This window comes from Sciurus carolinensis, chromosome 14 (assembly GCF_902686445.1).
Source record: "Sciurus carolinensis chromosome 14, mSciCar1.2, whole genome shotgun sequence".
NCBI lineage: Eukaryota > Metazoa > Chordata > Mammalia > Rodentia > Sciuridae > Sciurus > Sciurus carolinensis.
Window position 1 is genome coordinate 7,882,716 of NC_062226.1, and position 20,701 is coordinate 7,903,416.

The following is a 20,701-nucleotide window of genomic DNA, read 5'->3' on the forward strand; positions in this document are numbered from 1 at the left end:
AAAATGGGTGTAGTCATATTTCCTTAAGGGTTGTTGCCATTTAAAAGAGATAACACCTATAAAGAGTGAGTATAGGTTTAGGTACATTAAATTGAGTAAATATTAACTATTAGTTTCTTCCTACAAGTGAGTCAAAGGAAGGTCAGCATTTATAGACTGAAAAATGGAGCTCTGGGGACAGGCATCCCCTGGATAGGATCTGTGTGCCGGGGACAAGTTAAGCTTATGTGTGGCGAGACATCGCTCTCTCTTCTTCTTTTTTTTTTTTCTTTTTGGTACCAGGGATTGAACCCAAGGGTGCTTACTCATGAGCCTCATCCCTAGCCCTTTTTACATATTTAATTTGAGATAAAGTCTTACTAAGTTGCTGATGGCCTCACTACATTGCTGAGGCTGGCTTTGAACTCAAGATCTATCTGCCTCAGTCTCCTGAGCCACTAGGATTAGGCATGTGCCACTATGCCAGGCAAGGCCCCTCTTAAGAAACTTAAGTAATGTGCACAGCTATTATTTTCTTTAATTTTGTGATTGGGGGTTTTGGTTTAAGGATTTTATTTTTCCTATTACCTTAGAAATCCATAATTTATTTTGGCCAACTAAGGGAAAAGGTCAAGATTTTTGTTTAAATTCCACTTCCTGTTATACTGGCATTTTCTACCTGGCCTACTTCCTCCCTTTTGCTAACTTCTCCTGAGAATTCAAGAGCCTTCTGATCCAGGGCTTCTCCTGTGCCGTCAGTCCATCGATCCCTCCTGGTACTCCTGGCCCCAGGCTCTGTCCCTGCAATGTGACCTCTCATCACCTATAGCTCGCATGTTCTCTGCCCGTCTATCTTCTACGTGTTCAATGTCAGATCTGTGAAACCCCTCATTTCATCTCCCTCCGTCTTTAGGAGCCAATGAATCACTCTGCTGAGTGGCTCCATTTAAATGGTTGGATTCCACTTATGAGTTGGATCCCTGAGTTGCTGAGCAGCTCTCTAGCCAGTCTAGTGTTAAAGCACTACAGGCACCCTGCCTGCCCTGACCTCCTGTGCCCTGGGCTCTGAGGCCCTTTGGGCTGCGAGCTGCTGTGCCGGCTCCCTATTGCTGGCTCTGTTTCTCACTCTCATCTGATCCTCTGGGCTTGAACTACATGGACACCACTGTTTAAATCAGGCAATTCCCACAGAAATTTCTGAAGTCTGGTTTGTTTTGAAAACTCAGAATATCTGGTAATGCAGGGCTCATGCAGCACTGGCTGGAGCAAGGGTTTCTCCAGTCTGTATCAGCTCCTAGTGCTCCTCACCATCCTCCACCTGCTCTTCCCTCATTGGTTTCCCTCGCCACCTCTCTAGGCTTTCCAGTTTATGACCCCTGTCCCAACGTTTCAAAGAAAGGGCACAGACACTGGAAAGGAAGAGACAGAACCATCATCTTTTTCAAATGGTCTGTAGAGTTTTCTGCTTCCATTGGAGGGGTAGTTGTTGCCTTTAAACCCAGGAACAGGTTAAAGCATGGGAGGTAACAACTCTTGGGCCAGCTGGGACACAGAAGGAGCCTGGCCAACATGTGCCCCATGTCTCCATTCACCAGGGGAGAGGCTGGAAATCATGCGGGGATCTCTACAAGGAGCTGAGGGATTCTGGAAGGAAGGATGGTTATCAACAGTTGGCTAACACTGGGATGTTTCTGGTGACTGGAGTTAAGTGATACTCATTCCTTCAAGTGCCAACTACATGAGCAGATTGGGGAGCTTTTGGTGGTTGCTGAGGGAAGATTCCTGTGCAAGACTATGAGGACAAACTGGGGAGACAGGAAGTCAAAGGAGGGACAACTTGCATCTGTTCCTGGCCCTGGCCTGTGGGATCAGTTTTGGTCAATTCTGAGGAGGATTAAGACAGGAAGAGGAGAAGCAGTTGCCCATGAAGGACTCCAAGATTTGAACTCAATCAGTGCTACTTCGGGGCCAAGTGAGATGAACTCAGAAGAGGGCTCAGGAGATTTTCCAAATGCTTCCAAACTATACAGCAACAACGACAGAATCAGGTAGACTATGTATGTGGGTGGAAGAGGACGAGAGGCAGCCAGCAGAGCAGCTGCAGTCCCAGTGTGCCTGGCAGAAGGGTAGAAGTGGCCTCTTCACAGAGGGCACAGACTGAGAGGCACTGCCAGGGCCCTGGGGCTCACAAGCTGCTCTTCCATGAAGAGGCTACAGTGGGTGAAGTCAAGAGACTTGTTTCTGATCACCAGAGACAGTCCCTCCCTGGCCTTCCAGAGAGGATGACCAAGGGACACACCAGGGTGTGTGTGTGTGTGGTGAGCTCTGTGGTCCAGAAGATGGGGACTCAAAGCGAGGCCTTGGGGTATCATCAGTGGAGCCAAGGCACGTGCTCACTGGCTAGTGAGGCTCGGGGCAGGCAGGAGTTGCACACCCTCACATCCTGCCTGTCTCACACACTCTCAGCCCCAAGTATGATCACAGTCCCTCTGCCCTCCCCTCCATGCCACTGTGACAAAGGTACAAACACACAGAAGCAGAGACTCCAGGGGCTGCACCCAGATCCCAGGTGGACAGGTTAACTGCAGACCCTGGGTGCTGTGTGGGGTGAGGGTGGCCAAATCCCAGGGCAGGTGGGCTGGGAGGTAGCTGTAGATGAGGACCCAGGAGAAGAGCTATACAACACTGCCAGAAACCAAAGGTGTGCTGTGGAAGAATCAACAGAACACAGAATACTTAAACAACGGAGTTTTCTTACGCAGCATTACAAGAGAATTTGAAGAGATATTCTGATACAGAACAATTTGCATATACATTCCAAAAGAGAAACTTACATTTCACTAGCAAAAAGTCCCTGAATTCCTGGTGATCTGTGAACACCGGTGGGGATGGCAAGGGTGGGCCAAAGAGTGGTACACTTTCTTCTGAAAATATTTTCAGCCTACACAGAAAACATTCCAGAATTAGTTGGCTTATATTCAAAGATCACTAGTATCTTGCCCTTCACTGTGTCCAGCAACCTCTGCCACAGCCCCACCCTCCTTTCCAGCTGAGTTGATGTGCTTTCAGGGCTGTGTCCAAGGCTTCCCGCATCCTCTGTGGTCCAGCTCACCAGCTATGCACAAGGCCAGACCCCCAGGAAGAGCGTCAGTGGCCACCCCTGCACACCCACGGCTTACAGGCAGGGTAGGTGGCTCTGATGAAATCAACACTTTCACAAAGTCTCAAAGTCAACAGGTGACAGGGCTGGGATTCAAACCTAACTCTATTTGGTTGAAGTTCACCCTCTTCGCACAACATGATACCTTTTAACAGATTAATTTTTGAGCAGAGAAGGGTACAGGAAGGAGACAGTAGCCTCGGAAAGTGGCTCTGACCAAGATCAAACCTTTCCAATTTGTTCCCATGTAGAGTATGACAAAATATCAAAGTAGCCCTGACCTTTGGGCCCACTGCATAGAGGAACACTACATGGAGCAAGTTTTTCCTGAAGGGGGGTGGCCTTGAAGGTGAGGACACTATTAAATCAATCAAGAAATATGCATATCAAGAATCTCAATCAATCAATGCCAAATTAACACGCAGACACGAGAATCAGAGCCAAGAAGTGAGATGAGCCGTCACCCACCTGTAATTGTCATTTTGTTGGTCATACCTCACTAAGGCAAAGATATCTGTGGGGCTGGTCAAGGAAATTATCAACAACCCTGGTGCTCACAGTGGACATTTTGTGCTGTGAAAAGCCCTTCTGTGGTTAGGGCTCCTATGGTCCTTGGGTTGGGACAGAACCGTGGCTTCTTTACAGGAGACAGCCCAGAGGACAGTGGGAGAGCCCCCTGCCTGGTCCAGCATCTGTGTGGACCTGCTCTGGGAAAAAGTTGCATTTCCAAAGCTGTCAGGAGAGCAATGTAAATAAAGATATGAAATGAAGCAGCCAACCGAGCAGAAAGAGCAAACAAGATTCCAGCACAAAATTAGTCATATATTTCATCTCACATATTTGAGAGGGAAAGCAATTTAAATGTTTCCACTACACACCTTCCCTCTCTCTCTTGGCTTTGGTAGACAAAACAAAATAGAACAAGCCAATGTGGCTGGTGACAGCTTCTAAGCAGTCTACTGAGCTCGGGCTGGAGCCTGCCAACCCCAGAATAGCACAACTGCTGGGGGTGGAGCTCAGCGGAGGAGAGCTGGTCCCATCCCCAGCACTGAGAAGAGAAGAGCGTGAGCTGTTTAGTATGGGAATGATATCTTGATGAAGCTATGTTAAAAAATCAAAATGGTACAACCACATCCAGTGGCCTCTCTCTCCATGCTCCACCAATTTCCCTCTCCCAGCCTGCCAGAGCCAGGGCAACAAAGCCACCAGGCCCTTGGCTTGGTGGAATAGACTCTATATTAACAAGTCTTGCCATCCCTGCCCAGAAATAAACGTGCCAAGCCACAAATCTAAAACTTACAAAGAAGGGAGAGTCTAAAAAAACTGACTTGGCCACTTACAGCCACCTCACTCCCCTCCTGGGCTGCACCTGGGAAGTTTATAACCTGTAAGGGGACTTGCTGCAGCAAGGAGGGAATGTGAGTCCCAGTCCAGTGGTCAGGGAGGTCATCCTGGTGACCAGCGAAGAGGACAGGAAAAATCCATAAAGCAGGTGGAGGCAAATACCTGTTTTCCTCTCTACCCTCTTAGAAGAAGTCTGGTAGCTTCAGTTTTAAACACTTACTTATGTGCTATATTCTAGGGTGTAAGGGACAAAGCAAAGCACAGAGAGTCACAGAGGCCCATCTCCAGATGTTGTTACTGGAGTCTCCAAGGAACATGAACAACTAGAGCAAATTTACTCTGGAAATGCCTATTTGTTGTCCTTTACATACTGTGGACAACCTATGGGTTTCACTGTCACAGCCTATAGCCCAGATCAAGTAGGTAGTGATCTGGTATCTTCTGGACTGGCCAAGTTCATGCTCCCTGGCTGTCTGGCCCAGCTAGGCTCAGACAATGCAGTGGACATCAGTCTCATCACTGGCATTTGCCAGCACTATGAGCTGAACAGCTATTAGGGGAAGCAAATTAAAATATTATCAACTCACTTCTCAGATTTTAAGAGGTGGTAATGTAGCAAGTCAGGACTTAGAATTAACCAGGAAAAATGATTTTGGCTTTTTATTTTAACTTATAAATTTTGATACATAAAGCAAATTTCTCAGAAGATTCACTACCTATCATTCTTCTAATTCATTTACTACTGAAGGGTGCAGGAAGTTTCCCTCATTCCAAAGACTACCTGAGGAAAGGAAAGGTATTTCAGAAATCACGAATCCTCTGAGAGCTAATCTATCCACAACTCAATGGAGGCAGAGGAAAAGAGAAAAAGGCAAAACCTCAGAATAAAACCCTAAACTCTGGGACACACCACAGCAATGAAAATATATCAATGCCGAGTGCAGCAGTGCATGGCTGTAATCCCAGCGGACTGGGAGGCTGAGGCAGGAGGATCAAAAATTCAAAGCTACCCTAAGCAACTTAGAGACCCTGATCAAAATAAAAAATAAAGAAGGACTGGGGATGTGGTTCAGTGGTTAAGCACCCGTAGGTTCAATTCCTAGTACCACCAAAACAAAACAAAACAAACCCCCAAAACAAAAAACATGTCAGTGATAACGTGTGGAAGTCACTGATTTCCAATGAGGCTGCTAAACCAGAGTGGTCAACCAGGGCTCAGGATACGGGTAAAGTGGGAGCGGATCATGGAAGGCTTGAAGGCGGGAGAAGACTCCTCTCCCTCCTGGAACACGATGGTGACAATATCGTTTCCAATGTGGCGTTTCCTTTCCACCTGTGGTGAGCACAAACAACATCGCTGAGAAAGCCTCTCAAATTCGGCAGAGTTGAAAAACAAGATGCAGCACAACAATCCACAGCAGCCAGCAGAGTCTGGACCCTCAGCCGACCTTGACCGCTGGCCTCCCATTTCACCAGCCCATCTCCTGTCTCAGAACTGTACTTCCTCTTGTCTACACTTCCACAAAAGCCTCCTCACCAGCCTCCTGGCCTCCATTCCCTCCCCGTTCATCTGCTCCTATCAAGTTTATCTTTACTCATCTCTTGAGCTGGGCATTCGGGGCACTGAACAAAGGAGTGCATCAGAATTTCCCAGGAATGGGGCTCAAATGTGTACAAATGCCTTAGCTAGTTCTTCCCCCCTACATCCCCCAGCCCTCCTTAGCTAATCCTGAAGCACATACTTGGTGAGAACAATGGACCTACCTAATGTGACTCTAGATAACCTTTCCATAATGATCTCTCCTAGACCCATGGCTGACAAGTTTTTTCTGTTAAGGGTCACACTGTAATTTTTTAGCTTCGAGGACCATGTGGTTTCTTCACAGCTAGCCAGCTTCTGTGGTAAAAGCTGTCACAGACAGTGTGTGAGCAAGTGGGCGCAGCTGTCACCAATAATGCTGCATTCACCTAATAGGGGCTACTGCCCACCTGTGCCCAGCCTTTGCCTATCTGGTCAACCACAATGCCTCTCTGTTCCTCTGCATCCGTGTGTCCTCAGCTCTGGGTTGTGGGGGACTACAGACAGGCACTCTTTCTTTCTCATGACCCTCACTGACAGGTGGGGTTTATTGGCCTTCGCCTTGAACATGGCTGGCTGGATAGTGCAGTGATGAATAACTGCTGCAAACGTGACCCTAGACAGCTGCTCAAAAAGGACCACAGCAACTCAGGTGACTGAGGCAGGAACATCACAAGTTCAAGGCCAGCCTGGGCAACTTGTGAGACCCTGTCTCAAGATGCAAAACAAAAAGGGCTGGGATGTGGCTGAGAGGTACAGTGTCCCAGGGTTCAATTCTGAGTGCAAAAAAAGAAGAAAATAGAGATCAGACCACATCAAAATTGAAAATTGAAAACTTCTGTATACCACAGGACACTGTCAACAGAGTAAAAAGGCAGCCCATGGAGAATGGGAGAAAGTATTTGCAAATGATATATTTGATAAGGGGTCAATATCCAGAATTCATAAAAAAAACTCCTGCTACTCAATAACAACAACAAAAATTCAATTAAAAAGGGCAAACAACTTAAATAGGTATTTCACCAAAGAAGATTTATACATGGAAAACAAGCAATGAAAAGATAGTCAACATCATGGATTTTTAAGGAGGTATGAACAAAATGAGACCCACTTCACACCCACTCCACGGCCACCTGGAATAGCAAAGGCGAGAAGGAACTGCAACCTGGGTATGCTGCTGACAGGAATGTGAAACAGGATAGTCCCTGTGGAAAAGGACATGGAGGCTCCCCCAAAATTGACCAAAGATTTACCATGTGATCCAGCAGTTCCACTTTTGGATATATTCTTCAAGAATTAAAAGCAGGGACTTAAAAAAAAAAGCAGGGACTTAATTGGATGTTTGTATATTCAGAGAGGCAAAAGCCAAAGGCGGAAAAGAACCCAATGTTGACAGATAAATGGATAAAGAAAATGTGGTATATACACACAATGGAGTATTAGTCTTGAAAAGGAAGGGAATCCTGGTACATGCTATAACATGGATGAACCCAGAGCACATCACATTAAGTGAAGAAGCTGGATGCAAAAGGACAAAGGTATTATTCCATTAATATGATGAACCTTGAGTAGTCAGGAGATAGGAAGTAGAATGGTGGCCATCAGAGGGTGTGGGAGGGGAAAATACAGAACTATTATTTAATGGGTATAAGGTTTTAATCTGAGAAAATAAAACATTCTGGAGATGGGTGGTGGTGATAGTTGCCTACTGATGTCAAAGTCCTTAATGCCACTGAACTGTACACAGAACAGTGGTCACAAACTTTACATCATGCGTATTTTAACACACACAAAAAATAAGTCATTAGGGCTAGGGTTGTGGCTCAGTGGTAGAGTGCTGGGTTTGATCCTCAGTACCACATAAAAGTAAATTAATAAAATAAAGGTACTGTGTCCATCTACAACTAAAAGTATCTTTTAAAAGTCATTATTAATTCACCAATTGGTGAATGAACAAAATGTGGTATAAAGTCATACAATGGAAATTTATTAGCAATTAAAAGGGGACTTTTTTTTTTTTTGCAGTGATGGGGATTGAACCCAGGGCCTTGTGCTTCCAAGGCAAGCACTCTACCAACTGAGCTATATCCCTAGCCCAAAAGGGAATTTTAATAAATGCTACAATGTATTTTCATTTATAGGAGAAGTCCAGAACGGGGCAAATCCAGAGATAGTGTGCAGGTTCATGGTTACCAGTGGGGTGGGAGAGGAGAGCTGAGGGAGAGGGGTTCTCTTCCGGTGATGAAAATGTTCTAAACTGACTGTGCTGGATAACCCATGAAAACACAGATGTCTACGGAGCTGTGCACTAAGAGGGTGAACTGCACAGCATATCAGTTATGTTTCAGCAAGTTTTTATGTATTTAAAAAAATAATAGGGCTGGGGTTGTGGCTCAGTGGTAGAGCACTTGCCTAGCACGTGTGAGGCTGTGTTGGATTCTCAGCACCACACATAAGTAAATGAATAAAATAAAGGTACATCAACAACTAAAAATATTAAAAAAAAAATTACCAAGCTTCCACTATATGCCAGGAACAAGCAGACAACAGTCCCTGCCCGACTCATGCTCTGGCAGGGGAGGGGCCCAGAGAATCACAGCAAGCAGAAAAAACAAGTACAATAAATAACCTGCATGAGGTTGGAAAGGAGTGAAAAAAAAAAAAAAAAAAAACAGGAAGAAAGGGCAGCTTAAGGCCCCAGGGTTGGTTGGGTTGGCGATTTTAAGATAGAGGCCCTGAGGTCAGTTTCGGAGTACATTTGAGTAGATGCAAAGAGGCGCGGGGAGGCCCAGTGGAGGGCTGGGGAGAGAGCTCACAGTGGCACTGAAGAGCGATGCAAAGGCCCGGGGCAGGTCAGGATCTCCTGGTAGAAGAGAGGAAAGCCCATGCATGTGGGATGAGGAAATAAGAGGAACATGAGAGAAGGCACAGGGTCAGAGGCCAGGGAGAGTTTTCTCCTGGGAAATGACCTGACCTGCATTTTAAGGTTCACTCTGGCTGCTGGACTGAGACACTGGCTGTCAGGGGACAAGGGAGAGACAGGGAGGCTACTGCATGATCCATTTGAGAGGTGACAGTGGCTGAGACAAGTGTGATGAGTGGCCAGAGTTCAGACGTATCTTAAAGGTAGAGCAAGTGGGATTTCTGGACAAACTGAACACAGGATGAGACAAAAGAGAGGAGCTGAGAATGATTCCACCCTTGCCACCTGGAAACAGGAGGAAGAGAACAGGTGCCAGCCGTGCGTGGCAGGAAGGCTGCGAGGAGCAGGTGTGAACTGTGCCCAGAGCGCGGTCCTGGAGCCCGAGGTCGGGCGTCCAGCTGGGGGGCCAGGCTTTCCAGCCCTAACACTCTCTCCAGGTTCCTATTTCTCCCGTCCATGTGTGTCAGTGATGCTTCCTCATACTGATGCCTTCAATGTGGAAAAGTGTGAAAGAATCTCCTAAAAGGCGAAATGGAACCCCAACCCCCAGCCTCTGTCGTGTCTGAGCTGGAAAATTTCCCGCTGAAAAGGGCCAACCTCTGGGGTGTGCCAGGAGCGTGCACGCAGTTTCCCAGCATGGCGCTGTCCTTGCAGACACCCATGGTTAACCTGCACCAGCCTGGAAAACAACACTTGCCAACTACCACGTAGGATCCACTGTTTTATGTCCTAAAGTCTCATTCTGGCAAGACTGAGGGTGCACTGAGGAAAGGCAACACCTATGCACTGTGGTGTGAGCATGTCGCCCAAAGGCTCATGTGCTGGAAGCTTGGCCACTGTGTGGCGTCAAAAGGTGGCAGGACCCTTGAGAGGTAGGGCCTCGTGGGAGGTGACGAGGTCTTCAGGCAGGACCGATACTTTTCTCTTGGGAGTCTGTTCTTGTTCTCATGGATATTGCGAGAACGGGTTGTTATAATAAGCCTGGTACTGCCCTGAATCCCTCTTGCTTCCTGTCTCGCCATGTGATTCTTTCATATACATGCCAGTTACTGTGACGCCATCTGCCATGAGGTCCTCCCGAGAGCTGAGCAGACACTAGTGGCATGCTCTTGAATCTACACAACTGTAAGATAATAAGCCCCTTTTCTTTGTGAAGTACTTAGGCATTTCAATATAGCAGCACGATACAGACTAATACAAGTCTATGAAACCACACTCACACGTGCAAAAACATCTACATGTTCACACACACGCACACTATTACCTCTGACCCTTTATTTCTTTGTGGTGATAGTATCAGTGAGAATAGAGCTTCCAAAGTCTTGTTGAAAGTTAAAAGGGTACAGACTATAAAAAGCATCCCTAAATTGGTAGAAATATTCCATGGTAGTTATGCCCAGTCTCTAATTCTGTGACAGCAGTATGGTGCTCTCTCCACATTCAAGTCACTGATGGCTGGTGTTCTCAAAGAGCCAATGTTCACACATACCTGCTGTTTGTTCTCTTTGGAATACGGCAGCATGGTAGAAACATGGAACATGATCTCGTGCCCTTGGTACACAGTATAAACTGAGTGTATCCCTGTGGTATCATCTGCAAAATACAAGCATGCATTTATCGGATGCAGAACCTTCTGAGGCCACAGGGAAATAGTATTTATCTGCAGATGAAGGAGTACAGTACACAGTGAGTACACTCTCAAAGATCATTCTGGATTATCCACATGAGTGGAAGCAATAGCGGGTCATCTAAGTGTCAACTCCCTACCTGGGGCAAGACTCCTACCCACAGAAAGGACTTCTTCTCTCTCTAAACCTACTTGCTGATACATGTGTTGCCTCAGAATGGAGGAGGTCAGGAGAAGTCTGGGCTAAAAAGCAAAGTATGCTATGATTCCCTGCCTTCTTGTTGCTGTGGGTGTACAGGATGAAATCAACACAAGATGACACAACCATCATGTCCTCAAGACAAAAGGAAGTGATATTTCTGGCAGAATTTACAGTGGTTGAAAGGCAGGGGCTTTAGAGTCAGGCAGACTTGGGTTCAAATTCTCATTAGCTATGTTACTTTTTTTCTCCAAAGTTTAAGAGTTTGTTTTATTACATTTTCTTCATTTATTTTTAAGCTACAGGTCTTTGGACAAGTCATCTCACTGTTCTCTGGGTGAAAATGGGATGCCTGGAAGACTGAACAAGATCATACCTGCAAAGTGCTAAGCAGGGTGCCTGCTGTTTGAGGGCTCAGTGGAGTGGAGCAGACTACTCCAGAGCAGGGCGGCTGAGAGGACATGGGAGGATGGGCTTGCAGGCACTTGGGAATCCACCACGTGCACACAGCTTGTTCTAGGGAAGCTGGGGCCACACCTTCCAACCCTGCCCCTGTCAGCTCAGTCCTCCACACACACAGCTCTTGTACTCAGAATCTGAAGTTATGCCAGCACCATGGGGAGATGGGACCCCCAGAGGGCCAGGGCACCCATATTTGAAGCCTGTCACATTTAGGCCAAAGGAACCTCATAACACCTGCCTAACTGTTCTAAAGGCCTGATTGTGAAGATCAAACAACAAAGGAGGAAGCGCAGGAATATGATAGAAACACTACCTAGAAATAAGATCTAAACTTGGATCTCGTCTACCACCCCTCTTAGGCGGCAGCCCAGACGGGGCTCTCGGATGCTCCCAGCACTGCTGGTGCCACACCTCGCTAATGACCCCAGGCCAGAGCCCAGGTGCTGTGAGGGTCCTTTCTTCCTTTTCACCCCCACTTTTCAATCCTACCCCTCTGCCTGGGAAAGGGCTCTTGGATTAGTGCAGTCTTTTCCCTACCAGCCTGCTGCTCCTCCAGCCAGGCGGCCACCACTTCTGTTTGGACAGTGGCAACTACTTCTCCATTGGCTCCTCCTCCTGCTCCATTCAGACCTAAGGTTCTGTCCAGCGGTGCCGTGGGACCACAGACTTCCTGTGGGGTCGCCCCTGCTCCCTCCTCCGGTTCACAGGCATCCTTCTTGGTCCCTCTGCCCCCTCCAGTTATAAAGGTATTCTCTTAGTTCCGAGAACAAATCATATTCGTTCCAGCCTCAGGGGCTTCACTGATGTTCCCTGCTTGGAATGCTCTTCTCTCTTTAAGATGCTCCGACTGTTCCCACTCATCACTCCTTGCCTCTCACTGCAAACATCAATTCCTCAGAGAAGCCTCTCCTAATCCTCCAGATTTGGCAAAGTGTTCCAGTGGCACTCCTTAGTTCCTAAACTATTTGATAGTTATCTGTTTAATGTCTGTGCTGTTCAGTGAACTCTAGGCTCCTAGAAAGGTAGGGACGATATTGGTTTATCCACTCTATGTCCCCAGAGCCCAATACAGTTCTGGAACACAGTTGGTGCTCAATAGTAAGTACAGGTAGGTACCACTTAATGATGGGAACAAGTTCTGAGAAAGGTGTCCTTAGGTGATTTCATCTCTGTGTGAACCTCTTGAAGTGTACTGACACAAACTGAGATGGTCTCAGCGTCACTAGGTGATGTGATCTTATGGGACCACTGTCACAGATGTCCATCATTGATGGAAATGTCATTATGTGATATGTGACTCTATTTATGGGCAAACCATGACTCCTGCCATTTCCTAGGGGCTGTGAGGGCTGACTTAATCTTGCAACACTCAATGGAGGCACTAAATGTGTCCAGTGACCCTTGTCAGACTGGGTGTGATGCTCAACTTCTGTCCTTTGGCCCTGGTCCATCCCTTCCCTCATCTTAGGTATAAGTTCAAATATAGATAGAGTTGATTAATAAAATTCCACCAGCTACAACAAAATAAATCAAGAGGCAAGCTTACTTTTGGTGTCCAGACCGCCGCGGTAGCCTGTCCAGCCCTTGAGAGTGACTGTGTCACCCAGGAGATTTAAAAATTTTTGAAAAGCTTCACTTCCAATTTCTGCAGGAAGAGGCAAAGTATGAACAGAGCAGAGGAGTCACCAAGTCCTCGTTTTCTAACTACCCAGTGACATTATTTGAAGGTTCTAAGGCACTGATGGGGTGTGCAGCATGAAGCCAACTTCCCTTCTTCCTGGGATCATAAGGAAGTTTCATAATCAGGAATTTGCTCAGGAATCTAAGCAAAGGGAGTTACAGAACCAGATGAACCAAGCTTACCACTGCTACAGTGAGGTCAGTGTTTAGAACTGCAGAATGAAAATATCAGTAGTGCTTCCACCAATAACTAATAGTTATTTAACACAAAAAATGATAAATCTAGGGGGCTGGGGATATGGCTCAGTTGGCAGAATGCTTGCCTTGAATGCACAAGGCCCTGGGTTCAATCCCCACCACCATCACCAAAGAAAAAAAAAAAGAGAAGATAAATCTCAGGAAGAGGACACCATTGAATAACTCTCCAAGCCATAAAAGTCACAGGAAAGTCTCCCCTGCTTTTGAGACTCCGCAGAACCAAATTCTCCAAATTCATGTGCCTTCCCACTTAGGCTGTTTCTCCAGTGCCAGAGCAGGGACCGGTAGAAATCAGGTGATCTGTACATATTTGCCAAATGAATGAAACTGGGCAACAACTTCCCTACCAAATTTACCCTGAAATTAAAAAAAAAAACTGTCTCCTTGGATTGAAGAGTCTAATGAGTTCAGTTTTGACTGTCAAAAATGCACCACAGCAGGACTAGGTTCTCATATGCAGAGGGAGGTGGTGTTCACATACCATTGCTGAACATCTCGTCATCAGTGAGTTGCCCATCTTTAGCAAAAAGAACTCCAAACTTGAAATTCACAGAGCCCTGACAATAAGAAAACAAAAGGTGTGGAAGTTAATTTTACCATCCAGATGTGCACAGTCCCAAGATGAGTTGTTATTTTAGGACCACTGCAATCACCAGGCTGGATACTTGGGGATCCCTTCCTCCCATCCACTTGGGAGTTTGACAATATGAATGACAATAATTATGTTATTTTCATAGGTTTTTACAACTTACAGATGAGACCATATGCTTCTACGTGAGTTAACTCATTTACAATCTTATTACTAGTGGCATCTGCAGGATGCCAGGTCTATTCTGGGGCAACACAGTGCTCTTGAAAAATGGCCACAGCAACCCACAGGACTGGCACCATCTTCTAATCCACCCACCCACAACAGTTCAAATCTAGTCAGCAAAGGAGAGCTCATTGTCATTCAAAGCCAAACATAACAATCTTAGGCTAATGTCTTGTGGACTCTTTTAGAAACAGAAATGGTGGGCAATTTCTACTAAAAGCTCATTTTCCCCAATTCCTAAAGATATTTAATCTGAACAAGTCACAAAACAGATGTGCAAGGAAGAAAAAAAAAAAAAAAAAAAGCCAAGCAGTCACTAGTCGAATATGCAGTCTGCCGTCCTGAACATCAAACAGCCAGTTAATAAAATTGGATCCTGTGCACAAGACAAATACCAAACTAAGAGCAGTATCTATAGGAAGTGACGAAGACAGAGAAATGGGGTCAGAGAAACAGGGTCTCAAGTTTTTTTTTTTTCTATAGCTGGGTAGTGAATTTACTGATTTTCATTATATGAATCTCACTTTATTGCATGCCTAAAGTGTTTGATAATTTGAGAAAAAATTCCATTTTTGGATGACAATCAGGTCCCTGCAAGGCCATGTGACTCACCACTAGGTGGGGAGTTCTTGGTGGTCAATCAAGGGACAGACAAGGAACAAAGTATGACCAGTGAAGAGGTGGAAGGTCAAGGCAAAAGCCAGGATTCAGGACAATGGGATCTGGGAGCATTAAGAATCTGAAAATCCCTCAGTCTGAGGTAGTGTTTCTAAACATTTTTATGTCCCTAACATGCCTGCAAGTCAGATGCACAACCATTGGTGACAGTGGTTTTCTAGAGGCAGGAAGGAGGAAGATGCTCCTCCACTTGAGTTCTTCCTCAGCCCCTGGGATGGCCACTTGTTTCCATTATGCAGGTCTTGGCTCATGCAGCAAATGCCAGAGAAATCTCCTGGGATAGAGTCATCCACCCCACTCATCTCCCACTACAGCACTCGACTGCACTATTCACTCCATAACTCTTCTAAGGAACCTGCATATTCATCTCTTTCTAGCACTAGAACCCAAGTCCCTGCAGGAGGGGTTGTACATGTTTTACTTTCCACTGAATCTGCAGGGCTGACCATGGGTGCTGGGACATTGAAGGTGAATTCATAGCAAAGTGACTGTGTGTGTAATAAATGAGAAGAGACAAACCTGGTCAGAAATCACTCATTCTTCACCAGCTGCCTCCGGGTGATCATCTCATCCTCATAAGCCAGTTTCTGACCCGTTTCTTAGAAGTTTGTCAGGGACATTTGCTCGCTTTGGCTTTCTATAGTTTGCCTCTTTCCTTCACCTATTTTGAAGTGATGACAGCTAGCCCGTGTCTGGAAGATGCTGGTAACTCTCGCATTCTTGGGAGTCCCTCAAAAACACCTGCAGTGATTTGGGTTCTGACAGATGGCCCTTGCGGAATGACACAGGGACTGAAGCAGTGGCTCTCTAAGTCGAGCAGGCATGAGGATGAACTGGAGGGCTTGCCAGAATAGAGACAGCTGGTCCCATGCCCAGGTCTAAGTCAGCAGGCTGAGAGGGGCCTGAAAGTCTACACTTAACAGGCTCCCAGGAGGTGTTCAAGCTGCTATCCAGGGAGCCTGCTCTGAGAGTCACTGGACTAGAGGAACAACCAACAGAGTGCCAGAAGTCCAGGATCAGGTCCAGTCAAACTGCAGGCCAGAAAACCCAGGAAAAAGGATCAGGTCAATGATTAGAGATATAGGTCATGAACTACCAGCCTGTTAGGATCAGAAGGGACCTACAGTTTGTGGAGGCTACCCTTTCACTTACAGTCAGGACAGGGAAGTCCAGGGAAGCAGAGACTAGATATTAAGAGAATGGTAGGGGGTGGAGCTGGAACTTGGGCCTCTTGACTTCTGACCAGGGCTCTTGCTGATGTCATGCCATTGTCTTCTCAAGACAATTCTGAGTTGAGCAAAGCTGAGGGTTACAGGTTGAGTTGGGAGTTTTCAAAGCTTTTGGGGGCCATTCTGAGACTGGCAATTCTACCAACTCCCTTTGCTGAGGACCCTCCTGCTCAGATGGAGACCCCAGAAGGATTGGTGTTACAGGGCCTTGTTAAGTCTTCATCACATGGTATCAATGTCAGACTGCAGAACTGCAAAGTCTCAGGGTACAGAGGGTACAGGATGGGAATCTTTGTGCATCTGGCACAGGATCTTCAAGTTCACTTATAGGCAGAGAGATCAGACAACCAAGTTTTCCAAGACAGCCCTGGCTTGAATCTGTTTTGCTGGTTGCCCTGGTGTTAATAGTAATTACTCTCAAGAGGATACCCATTTCAAAGATAAATTATATGGAACTTCCTGCTTCAAATGGCCTTCAGATACAAGGCCCTGTTAAGTTCTTAAACTTTCTTATAGTTTCCTTTAGGTACTTTGATTTCTAGGACTTCCCAAATGATGTCCATGACTAACACAGAACTCTCATCTATTTCCAAAAATCAGGACATCTCTCAATATTGTGAATTCTCATATTTGAGGAGTATTGTTTGATCTGGGCCTAACTGTCCATTAGATCTTTCCCATTTGTTGTTTTCTGGCACTGGGGACTGAACCCAGGTCCTCAAACATGGCAAGCATACCCTCTCCCCAAGCCATACTCTATCCCTTAACAGATCCTATCAGAATGAGCCACTCAATGAATGCCCTTTGTGCATCATGAGGCTGGCTGCCATTTGTAGCACTAAATCTTTTTTTTTTTTTTGTGGTGCTGGGGATCGAACTCAGGGACTTGTGCTTGTAGCGCAAGCACTCTACCAACTGAGCTATCTTCCCAGCCCCTGTAGCACTAAATCTTGAAGGATGCAGGGGAGCTCTCAAGGTCCCAAGAGCAGACCTGGGACCTAAACTGCTGGAGGGAATCTGGGAGCACTGCTTTGCTTAGCACGTAAGCTCTGCTCAGACACAGAAACAAGGTCACATTTTTCATTTTTATTTGCACGGAACTTTAAAAAAATTTAAGTTCTAAACTTCATGAAACAGAACTTTCCATGCTTTTAGATCAATGTGCCATCACATTCTTTGGAATTAATAGTATGCTAGGAATTATATTTCTTCTGCAAAAAGTAAAGTATGAGGGGAAACTAAAGTCCCAATGATTTCAGAAGAATCTTTTGGAATTGAGAAAGGATGGCCTTATTCAAAACTCCACACCTTGTTTATCCTGTCTGGACACCCTCTGTATTTCTAGGATTCCACTTGTCCCTACAGTTCTCTTGCCCTCCCAGTGTGTATAACAGCACGGGATGTGACATTTTCTCCTAGGGGTGCCAAACAAAACATGGGTTTTGGGACACTGACATCCCTTTTTCGAATAGCTAACCTTTCAGGAATATCACAGGTGCTAATTATTAACCTTTTTCCTGCCTATTTTTGCAGCTGATAGCTTACCACTAGAATAGTCTAGAATTGGGATCAAAGATCTCAAATGATCTTAGCTGAGAAGCTACAGGATCGAATCAGAATGCCTGGGTCACGTAGTTCTCCAAGAAGTTCAGAAGGATACCAACCATCGCTTATATCCAGGTCATCATAACAGGGGACTCTTGTTGCTTCAAGCAAGTATTTCCTTAGTAAGGAAGTAAAACAAACAGATCTGGCCTACACAGTTCAAGCCAGGGAAGACGGGGATGGTGGCAGTGCACCAGAGTGGCTGTGGTGGAAGCACTGAGACGCGTTTGCATCAGGGATATTTATGAAGAAGTATCAACAGGATGTGCTGAGAAAGCTATTAAAGATTTATCAAGTTGGTCTGAGCAACTGGATAAATGAACTGCCATTCACTAAGGGGCATAATATGCCTAAATCATCATTTATTTACTCAGTTGGTTGTTGCTAATATTTTGGACATTTTCCTCTATTAGATATGTGCTTAGAAAAAACTCAATGTATTTCTAAACAATGGGGCAATACGGCACAAAAACATGCAAATAAGTTTGGCATCTTGTATATTAAGAGTCGGCTTAATAACTAATGCACAAACATCCTCTTTCAATGTAATGGAAATTAAAGCCTCATTACTCACCTTGATCACAAGCAGACTTCAGTAGTTTGCTTTTATATCTTTATAGCTAGCAGCACAGAAAACTCTGAAGTATGCCTTGACCACACCCCCTTAGTCCAGTCTTCCTGTGGAAGGACCCATACTGCAGACCCATGCAGAGTCACCCAGAGCGGGAGCACATTGACACACAGGAGGCAGAAATGGCCCAGCAAAGGCTCCAAAGAAACACTCACCTCTTGTTCTTCAAGAACCAGCAAGTCCTGTCAAGTAAAGTTTCAAAAGTTATGTGCATGTGAAAAGGGGGTCATTTTATTTTGGCTTTCTGTTAACTCACGTTTCAGTTAACTCATACTGTTTGCATTAAAACATTTTGAAAATAACAAGTTGGCTATGGATCCTTTTTCTTGCGCGGGGGACAGGAAACAAAATAAAACAAACTATGACCAAAGGCAGGAGCCAAGAATCTTGGGTTTCTCTGCTGTGACTTGCCTGACCCTAGGTCAGTTCCTCTCCTATGAAAGGCATGGAGCAGTGACCCTGAAGAATCCTGGCTTTGGATCCTTGCTCAGTCACATACTTATGTATGTTTGGGCACAAGTTGTTTAGCCCATTTGGGTCTCTGTTTCTTCACCACTGCCCAAGGATAACACAGTCTTAACCCTGAGCAGATCACTGTATGTGGAAAGCCTGGTATACAACACAGATGTGATCGGCCTTTGACTTCTTCCCTTCTTGTTGTCCCTCAGTCACTCCACGTATAAACTTGTAGACTAACTACATGGAAGCTGCATTTTTCCAGAACTTCTAAAAAGATAGATACTGGTTGATAAGTCTCTGGCAGGGATCAGTGGATGAGCAGAGATGGAGGAGGGTAGGCCTGGGTGAGCCATGGCTGCTGTGGGGAGGATAGGAGGGAGAGGGCCAGGGTGGAGGTGGAGGAGGCTGAAGGGACCCTCACCCTCCCTCTTGTCCAAGAGGAGAGGAGCTGTGTTCATTGGAGACCTGGCAACTGTGAAAGAACTCTGCAAGGTAGGCAAATCCCCATTTTATCTAACAGGAGGCTTCTTTTCATTCAGAACTCTGTGATCTTGGTTACTTCTGAGTTTTGGGAAAAAATAAAATCATTTTGTTTTTTTTTCACATTGGGATGTCTTCATATTTGCATGTCATTGTGCATTCCATTGCAAAATTCTCTTTCTATAGTTTCTTTAGATCTTCTCAACCACCCCGTGATCAGTTCAGATGTTCCAGAATCACAGGGAAGGGCCTGAGTTAAGGTCACAAGACCTGCCAGTAAGTGCTGGATCTGGGGCCTTCTCTTAGCACCCATAGCATTCCTTCCTACCTGCTCTGGGGAGTAAGACAAGGGAGTGTCCACGCCCTGGGCTTCCCAACTGCCAAGAGACCAGTAAGTGTCAAGACTGGGCATTTTGCCACCAGTCCCTGGCCTGATAATGGGGGCTGTCCTTGGCAGCCAGGCTGCAGGGATCGGCTTTGAGCAGGAGTCCTGCTGAGCTCTGGGGAGAGGGTCTTGACACTCAGCTATGGGGGTGGGTGGTGCTGAGGTGTCATTTCCTCATTTTGGATTACATCTCTTCAGAAGCCGGTGTTCCTGCCATGTTTCCTGCTTTGCCAAGGTCCCACTTAACATGATTCAGGTTTGTAAGATATTCTTGTTCCTAAAATTGTGAGCATCAGTTAGGTCCTCCTTTTGTTGCTTCCTAGTTTGTAGTTTTAGCCTGGAAGGTATAACATGGTCTAGTAGGAGTGTTTCTTAATATAGTCCTACTGTGGTATTTTTTATGATTCTAATCATTAGTTTGCGACTGACACTGATTTTTTTTTCATACATATCTGACTGACTGACATGGGAAGAGAGTGATTTTACTATACTTCTTTAAAATCTAGAAATGCTTTAAAAGCTCAAATTTAGCCTTACAGATTTTTATAAAACCTCTGGTCATCTACGAGAGTCACACCATAACTATCTGGAAATAAAGCTGTCAGACAGAAGCAGAAGAAAACAGAGACACCCAGGTTTCTCCATCCACTGCGAGCTGGCTTAATCACACACTGTCTGGAAAGATTTTGATGGAGAATAATGTCACTACAGTCTAGCAGCCATTGTTAGCACCAGCTGCCCTCCTTCTTCATGGGAGATGCCCCCGTGCAATGCCAGGTTGGGTTCCCATTCACTCTTTGGGGCCTGTGACAGTTGAGAACTTTTACTATATCCAAAGCCTATTGCTCACAGGTTCCTGCAGGAATCTGCTGAGAGGCTGTAGTTGGAACAGCCCAGAGCAGAGCTGAGCCTCAGCTCTGCTCATGCACACCCAGTACAGGGAAGGTAGAAGGCTGGTGAAGGGCTCCTTCTTAAAGGAAAGTTAAAACACACTGTGGGGACAGCATGAAAGTATGGGGCACAGAGGGATGATGTAGGTGGGCAGAAGCCCACCTTGTCCCCTTTTACTCTGTAGAAGAGAGAAAGCAGATGGGGATAGCTGAGCAGAGATGGCTCTGCAGGATAGTCTGTCAGCAAGAAGCACCACAGCTGGCTCTGGGGACTTGGGGGATGTGTCTGGGGGCAGGGATGGTGGTGGGGTCACTCCCA

The 20,701-nt window shown here is 45.9% G+C and overlaps 1 protein-coding gene across 6 annotated transcripts in view; it reads right to left on the bottom strand.

Annotated features, from left to right (window-relative positions):
- Positions 1–20,701, bottom strand: part of Garnl3 (GTPase activating Rap/RanGAP domain like 3) — a 147,601-nt gene that overhangs the window by 40,379 nt on the left and 86,521 nt on the right. For 5 of the 6 annotated variants that reach the window (XM_047523818.1, XM_047523816.1, XM_047523814.1 and 2 more), the window contains 7 exons: positions 18,324–18,350; positions 13,693–13,768; positions 12,820–12,918; positions 10,475–10,578; positions 5,708–5,816; positions 3,608–3,653; positions 2,814–2,920 (listed from right to left, as the gene is read on the bottom strand). In XM_047523818.1, the coding sequence (XP_047379774.1) occupies positions 2,814–2,920; positions 3,608–3,653; positions 5,708–5,816; positions 10,475–10,578; positions 12,820–12,918; positions 13,693–13,768; positions 18,324–18,350 (568 nt within the window). The remainder of the gene's footprint in view (positions 1–2,813; positions 2,921–3,607; positions 3,654–5,707; positions 5,817–10,474; positions 10,579–12,819; positions 12,919–13,692; positions 13,769–18,323; positions 18,351–20,701) is intronic. The other variant, XM_047523815.1, reaches the window with a different exon arrangement.